At 40.7% G+C, this 8682-nt stretch overlaps 1 protein-coding gene across 1 annotated transcript in view; it reads left to right on the top strand.

Moving 5' to 3' along the window:
- LOC101354319 (amine sulfotransferase-like) overlaps positions 1–8682 on the top strand; it is a 150025-nt gene that overhangs the window by 36764 nt on the left and 104579 nt on the right. Inside the window, 1 exon segment of the mRNA XM_004372507.2 lies at positions 7978–8147. Within this exon segment, the coding sequence (XP_004372564.2) occupies positions 7978–8147 (170 nt within the window).

The following is an 8682-nucleotide window of genomic DNA, read 5'->3' as shown; positions in this document are numbered from 1 at the left end:
GCCCAACATGAGGCCTCTGTCTGGAGCCTGGCACCCCCTAGACCACATGCACCAAGCCTCTTGTTCAGGAGGATCAGGTGGGTCTCCTCACCACTGAGACAGAGCCTCCACAGTGCTGTATTCTTTATCTGGCTTCCTACCCTACAGTATTGTATTGAAAAGTCGTTTCCTTTTCTGGGCTGCCCCCCTGCTCCCCACCAGCTTTGCATTTGAATCCTGCTTTTGCTTGGAGGTTATATGTGAACCCCATTGCACCTGCATAGTGTGATTAAGAATGTCATTGATGTAACTTGTATGAACTCCCTTCTTGTAAACCCCTTTAAAAGTAACTTGCCTGTCCACCCTTGGTGAGCAGTCTTGGCGGCAGCAACTCCAACTGACTTCATTTCCTTGTACAATGAAATAAAAGTGCATTTCCTGTTCTCCCATCTTGGTCTCTCGTTTATCATGCCGAGTAAGAACCTGGGGTTTCCACATGGTAACAAGAAGACTAAACCGGAATGTTTTAAAAAAGGTTTTGTGTTTAGGATCTGAATGTACTACAGAGAGCGTGTAACTCTGCCTTCAGCCAATACTTAATTGGATGAAAGGCGAACTAGGATTTGCCCAGCAGAAACACAGCCTTTTGTTTATAGAGTGGGGGCTGAAGTGGAGAACCTGAGCCTCACTCAAATTTGCGTTTATCCATACCCTTTCCACCTGGAGGTGTAGGCCTGGTTCTCAGCCTGGCTCAGGCCCTGACGCCGGTGGCCCCGCTGCGCTGCCTCACTGGTGGCAGGCACTACCCCTTTGGCAGAACCCCCCGCCACCCCTCAAGAGTCAGAAACTCCCCGTCTGCCCAGGGAATAGTCTCCCCAGCATACACACGTAGTGGGGTGCAATTTGGCCAGGGTTCCACCCAAATCTCCTCAGGGCAATTTCCGCTGATACAAATGCCTGCCGGACTGGATCACAACGGCCAGCCTAGAGGGTTTATCTGGGTTCATACACGATTCTCCACCTCTGACCTGTATAGTTGGAATAGTAGAGATGCCTAAATATTCTTTTAACTCTAGAGGAATGAAAGGTGGTCTTAGAAAAGGCACGCCAAGAGGCTGACAGGTTGCATAACCTCAACCCTCAGAATGGTATTAGACTCCCAGCAGCCCAGGCTGTACCTGCCACAGATATCGGCTGGGGGCAGGACAGCTAGAACATTATAGAAACTGTTTGACAACAAGGCACCCCAAAACGGAAGAGCCTCAGGAAAGTTCAGGATGTCTGCTGCTGTCCCAGGCACACAGGGGACTCTCCAGCTGCCCCAGGCAGGGACAAGTCTCCAGTCCCAGCCCTTGGCTGGCTTCATTGGCAGGGTGGAGAGCTGCCAAACACAGGCAGAGGCAGCACACAGCTTCAGGGCCTGATGAGATGGCCACCATCCTTACCTCCCCCTAAATCCTGGCAGGCCCATGACAGCAAAGAGCATCTCAGCTGGTGGGAATGGAGGAAAGAAAGCCTATTAGAGATACCTTTTTCGAATAACGTACTATAGTCAACAGAGGTGACAGTTATACACTGCCCTGGGCACCAGAAGGGAGAATAAAGGATCAGGTGGCCAAACAAGCCCCTAGAACAAAAACCTCAGCCACTTGCCTTGCTTTAATTCCTAGTCTTCAGCAACAGGAAAACCCCAGAGCACTGAATGTGATATAAACAGAGCTTGTGAATGGGGCTTTGACCTTAATAACAGAGTAGAAGGTGGGTGGTTGTACAATTTCAAAAACAGACCCCACTACCTCCTATGCCTAGGGTATAAGCCTGCAGGACCAGACCTGGAGAAGACTGGCAGGTGGACTTAACAGCCTACGGCTACAGGAGGTTTCAAGTATTTTTTAGTGTTTGAGATACCTTTACTGGGTGGGTAGAAGCCTTCCCTTCTGAATGGAAAAGGCATCCGAGGTAAGCAAAGCTCTCCCCGATGAAATTATTCCTAGATTTAGCCTACCTTATTCAATTCAAAGTGATAATGAAGGAGCCTTTGTATCCAAAGTCAGGACATTCAGGAATTTGGTGGGAGCTAAGTACCCCCTGGAGACCACAGTAACTACTGCGTTGACTGTATGCTTAAAGGGCTAATTAGAAACTTAAGCTAATGTGAGCAATGTAGGTGAATACTTGTATTCTAAGAGACCAACCTGCCTTGGATCAAGCTGCTACGTTGCCCTGTTGAGAGTCCAAGTGGCCCCTAGAAGCAGGCTCCAATTCCCCTATGAAATGCCGTATGGGAGACCTTTCATTATGGCAGCCTGGGGATGTAGTGCTTCAGATGATCCTTAAGTAGTCCAGGAACTTAAACGTTTCCAGGTATCTTAGGTAACATTAGCGTAACACTTTTGCATCCTGGCCCCCTGTTCCCTGCTCCGTTTCTATTTCAGTCTCCTGGGCCAAGGGTGAGGCCGACTTGTATTTCAGTGGTGATTGGTGTGTGTTCTACTTATACAAGGCATTTTTTCCTTTGCTTCTTTTAGCACCTAAGCAACTTTTATTGGCCGTTCTCTTTGCCCTCCTAAATCTTAGGGGTGGAGCAAGGCGGCAGAAGCTGGTGAGGAGCACTGGTCCCTAGAAGTTGAAAGCCATCAGCATGTGTACAGTGTTTATGGGGAGGTTGTTAATTGGATTGAAGGAAAAACCTCTGAGTGTATGAAAGGGCTTGGCAGCAGGAGAAAGCCAGTAAAGCTTCTGGTGGCAGTATAACAGAAGGGTCCTGGAGATCATCTGCCTGGGTTCACATCTTTTTTTTTTTTTTAGATTTATTGTTGTACTTTAAGTGAAAGTTTACAATTCAAGTTAGTCTCTTGTACAAAAATTTATACATACATATGTGACCCTAGCTGCTCTCCCTATACTGTGACAGCACCTTCCTCCTTTCCACCCCTGATTTCCTGTGTCCATTCAACTAGCTCCTATCCCTCTCTGCCTGCTCATCTCACCTCTAGACAGGAGCTGCCCATTTAGTCTCATGTATCTACTTGAGCTAAGAAGCACACTCTTCGTGAGTATCATTTTATATCCCATAGTCCAGTCTAATCTTTGACTGAAGAGTTGGCCTCGGGAATGGTTTTCGTGCTGGGTTGACAGAGAGTCCGAGGGCCATGCTTTCTGGGGTTCCTCCAGCTGGGTTCAAATCTTGGCTCTGCTAGCTGTTGTTTTTTGGGTCAAGGTGCTTCACTTCCAGGTGGCTCAGTCTCCTTATCTGAAAAATAGTGGTAAAGAACAGTGGACAATTTATAGGGTTATTGTGAAGATTAAATATGATAAACCGAAAACTACTTAGCTCATTGGCATATATTCTTTATAAACTATGTTATGCCAATTGAGCTAGATATTCCCTGAGACTATGGTCCCCACAGCCCTCAGCCCGGTAATTTTGTCCCTCAGGGAGTTTGGATGTGTCTATGGAGCTTCCATGACCTTGCCTTGGACAAGTTGTGCTGGCTTCCTCAGTACTGTGTACTGTCTTACCCTTCACCAAAGTTACCACTTATCTGTTGTCTCTCATCTTGTTTTATGGACCTGTCTAATCTTTGGCTGAAGGGTGAACCTCAGGCTCCAGCTCTGTCCGGGTGGGACCCTTATTTTGATCCCTGTCAGAGCAGTTGGTGGTGGTAGCCGGGCACCATCTAATTGTGCTGGACTCAGTCTGATGGAGCCTGTGGTACTTGTGGTCAATTAGTCCTTTGGACTAATCTTTCCCTTGTGTCTTTGGTTTTAACCCTTCTTTGCCTCTTACCCCTAGGAGCTAATCATTTCTTGCCTGTTCCTAGGTCCCTAAAAGTCCACCACATGTCAGCAGGAAGTAGCCAGATGAGTCACCAACCCTTATTCTTTAAGATTAAGGAATTGCTACAACTCAAGTGGGGGTTGTAACCTGATCCTACGAATGTCAGTAAATTTCCATTAGTCCTTAAACTAGCCCAAGATAGATTTGGCCCACCCCGAATGCACAGAAGGGAAAGCTGTGACCACTAATTGGCCTCAGCAGAGGATGCAGCAACAGCAGGAACAAATCAGAAGGAAAATCATCACCCGGACCCTGTTCGGAAGAGAGAGGCCCAACAAGAACAATGTCACCTCCTGTTTCCTGGCTGCTTTCTGGAATTTTCTCTCCCCAGTATGCCTGGGTGGCCACTATCTTGCTGTGAGGAGCTTCCTCCTGGCTCCTTGCTCTGAGCATTGCAATAAAGTTACTTTCTCAAAGACCAGTGTCCAGATAATTGGCTAGTCTGAGAGTGTCAGACAAGGACCCACCTTCCTGGGTTCATAACACAAGGGCCTGAAGGCAGGAGGGGAAAGGAAAGCTTGTAATAGGGAACCCAAGATTGAGAAGGGAGAGGGTTGACATGTCGTGGGGCTGGTAACCAATGTCACAAAACAATATGTGTACTAATTGTTTAATGAGAAACTAGTTTGTTCTGTAAACCTTCATCTATGGGGCAGTAATAATAATAATAAACTCCCTACTGATTATTAAGAATTAGAAATGGGAATTGTGATAAATATTTTATAAAAATGAAAAACACAAAAGCTGTTATTATTTACTTAGATGCTGGAATTAACCTTAACAGAGTTCATGTTTGCTTTTGATTTATCATATCTATATTTGGGAAATAACTCTTCTATTTAGGACCTCTGCTCAGTGGTACAGGAGCCCTGGTGGTGCAGTGGTTAAGAGCTCTGTTACTAGCCGGAAGGTTGGTAGTTCGAATCCACCAGCCACTCCTTGGAAGCCTTATGGGGCAATTCTGCTCCATCCTGTAGGGTCGCTATGAGTTGGAATCAACCCAATGGCAATGGGTGGGTTTTGTATGGGGTCAGTGATAGGAAGAGTAGTGAGCATAAACAAGAGCAAGAAATTCCATTACTCAGAAGCCTAAGGCATATTACTGTTTATTGGGCTGTGTCTGTCACTTAATTATAAGGTAAATGGAAGTTTTTTTTTCAAAGAAGCAACCAATCTGATGTGGTTAAGTAGCTAAATTATATATAATCATTAAAGTCTATGTCTATCAGATTTAGTAATTTCACCCTATGCAAAGCAGATTTTTTCCTGAGTGTTTGTATATTTAATTTTGTTATATTTCTTTCCAATTCAACTAATATGGAAAAACTGTTAGGTATAATTTTGAAATTTACTCTATTATTGAATGAGAAAATTATATGGGAAATGTGCTGATTTGGGCTGGTTTGGTAACAATTCTTTTAGCCCTAAACAAAAAAAATCCTCCATTTTCTGTTTCACTGAGTTGGTTCAGTTACAATCAATGAGTATCCAGTGCCAGCTATCTGCAAGAGACGTGAAATACCATCTAATGATGTAAAACTTACTGGGTGTTTGTCACTGTGGAGACAGTCTTTTGCGATAATCGGTTTGGCTTCTACATGTCCTGGCAATGGGATGACAAAAACTTAACTCTATTATTTACCAATCTTTTCTCTTATTTTTATTTTAAGATTTTTTATGAAGTAAATTTATTTATTCCTTATGAAAAATTAGCCATACAAGCCAATGCTGATTTAGATTATGATCTTATAACAAAGCACCATTTTATTAATTTAAGTTTATTTTATAAAACTGGTTTAGTTATAATCAGCAAGTATCCAGTGCTAACCATCTGAAAGAGATGTGAAATACCATCTAATGATGGTATTTTACACCATCTATATTTAAAAAAAAAAAAATTGCAAAGCAAATTAATGATGCAGAGCTTTCATGGGACATGGTACTATGCTTAAGAAAAACATTATTGCTGTTGAGTTGATTCTGACTCACATCGACCCTACAGGATAGAGTAGAACTGCCCCATTGTGTTTCTTCAACTATAAACTTTATAGGAGCGGATCACCAGGTCTTTTCTCTGATGGAGTTGCTGGTGGGTTTGAACCACTGGCCTTTTGGTGAGCTGTCCATTGTGCTACCAGGGTGTGTTTATAACAAAGAAATCACAAAAGTAGGTTGGACAGGTTCTATTTATTGGGTTTAGGAATACTTCTATTGAGGAATATTTTCATAGATAGTTTAGTGATGATAGGTCTATAAAAAAACTACTTTCCTTTAAAGAAATTTGATATCTCGATCTTTTAAATCGAAGGTAATTTCATTTCGATCATGTAGTGAGTTTTGATAAGATTAATAGTAGCAATAGGAAGAAAGGCCTGGGGATATGCTTCCAAAAATCAGCCAATAAAAACTCTATGCATCACAAAGGTCAGATCAGCAACAGATGGTGGGGATGGCATTGAGCCAGGCGGTGTTTTTTTCCGTTGTTCATAGAGTTGCTATGAGTATGGGGCTGACTCGAAGGCAGCTAACTACAACACAAACAGTAGCAACAACCTAACACATATTTTTAAGTTTACCTTCTCCTAACATTAATGTTAATTTTCTTTTAAAATAGCAGACTTTTAGGTGAGGCATGTTGGATTACGTATGTTATGGACTGAATTGCATCCTCTCAAAATATGTGTAGTACATCCTAACATCTGTACTTGTGATAGGAGCCCTGGTGGTGCAATGGTTAAGTGCTTGCTGCTAACCAAAAATGTTGGCGGTTTGAACCCACCAGCAGCTCTTTGGGAGAAAGACGTGGCAGCCTGCTGCCATAAAGATTATAGCCTTGGAAACCCTATGGGGCAGTTGTACTCTGTCCTACAGGACCTCTATGAGTTGAGATCAACTTGATGGCAACGCGTTTAGTTTTATTTTAATGACCAGTAAGCCTAGTTGTCATCAGGTCAGTTCCAAATCATGGAGACTCCATGTGGGCCAGAGTAGAATTGTGCTCTACAGGGCTTTCAGTGGCTGATTTTTCATCAATAGACTATCAGGTTTTTATTTTCTGAGGTGCCTCTGGGTGGATTTGAATCTCTAACCTTTTGGTTAGCAGCCTAGCACATTAACCATTTGCAACACTCAGGGACTCCTATTGTATTGACACAAATTTCTATTTCATCATTATTACTTTTTAAAAAGTAGTATTTTTTAATAGCACATGATTTGATTATTTAGGGCATTTTAAAATAGTTGTAATACATAAAAATAATATAGTCTTCTAATTTTTAAAAAAAGTAGTCCAGGTATAATGAAAATAAAAATGATGCACTCCAATTTGGAATTCCTTAATCAAATAGGAATGTTACAATAGTGCACATTTCTAAGCCCATGATAGAAAGTATGAACTATTCAATAAAAAAAAAATGTATTTTCCCATGTGTAGTTTATATTTTTGATTAAGATAGTAAAAAAAATGTATTTATGAAAAAATATTTTTAAAGAAGTAAATGGGATCACATTAGGTACTGTTCTACAACTTTTTTTCACTTAATAGTTCAAAACCTTCATTGGTTTTGTTGGTTTTGTGTGTGTATATCTGTGTGTATATAAATTTCAATATATATATGTATATATAGCAAGTGTAACATATTTGATATCACATAAATGTCAATTTATTTAACTCAATGGCTGCTGATGGAGACTTGATTTATCAATATCTTTTAAAATCAATGTAGCACTAAATATCCTAGCACTGTTATATTGGTTCTGTTCTTAAAGTGTATATAATATATATATATGTGTGTGTGTGTGTACAAATTTCTGGAAGTAAAATTTCTGGGTAAAAAATTTAACTACATTTAAAATTTTGATTTGTATAGCCAAATACTATGTTTCAGTATTTTGACCATTAAAAAAATCTTGTGTTTGTATCCTGTTTATGAATTAGTGCTTGGATAAAGCACAAAACCATCTAATGAACCCTATACAATTGGAATCTAAATGTGGCTGTGTAAGAACAAAAGTGATTAAACATTTACTTGGCTCACAGCAGTGCCAAGACTCCAAACTATCTTGTTCTTATTCCTTGTAAACTGCTATGTTACACAGTAAATAGATAGGAAAATCAAACTTCTCAATTTTTCTAAATTATTACTATGCTTTGGTAGGAGATCACTGAACAATGGCAAAACAAAAATAAAGGAAAGTCATCATCATTGGCTACCCTTCAAAGGCTATAACTTTCCACGCCAATACGTTGATCCAAATTTTCTAAATGTCCTGAAAGACTTTGAAATGCAAGACAGTGGTATCTTTATTATTTCTTATCCCAAATCAGGTAAGTCATATAATTATTTTGATTTTTAAAATAGATATTAATGTACATGTCAATAATTACTAAGATAATTATTTCCCCAAAAATGTCCCAAGAGAGGAAGTGTGTATGAATTTGTATGCATCTTGGTAAGTTTGAATAGAATATTTCACTTCCTTTTCAAAAGTACAAATCATTTTTCTTCCTGATTGAGGGAGCCTAAGAATTCGCAATCATTGATTATTGACTTGAAAGACCTTAAAATGTGAGCTGGACCTACTCTGTGATGAAGACATTGTCTTTTGATTCCCACCCCCTTTCCTGAACTCAGTTCTGTGTGATCCTGTTTCTTCACTGCCTCTGGCTTGTGGATATTATCAGAGATCTAGATCTGGATGGCTTACTTACATCATATAGTTCTAGTTGTAATGTATTTGGAGCCAAAATAAAGCCTCTGAGTATGAGAAGAGCTGCCAGCAAAATGTTACCATCACACTTTAAAGTTTCCCTCCCTTAAAATACCTCACTTTACAGATATACAATCTTTCCTTAAATGTTG

This window comes from Trichechus manatus, unplaced genomic scaffold (genome assembly GCF_000243295.1).
Source record: "Trichechus manatus latirostris isolate Lorelei unplaced genomic scaffold, TriManLat1.0 scaffold00017, whole genome shotgun sequence".
Classification (NCBI taxonomy): Eukaryota; Metazoa; Chordata; class Mammalia; order Sirenia; family Trichechidae; genus Trichechus; species Trichechus manatus.
Note: the sequence above shows the minus strand (reverse complement) of the source record. Positions and strands in the feature narration are given on the sequence as shown.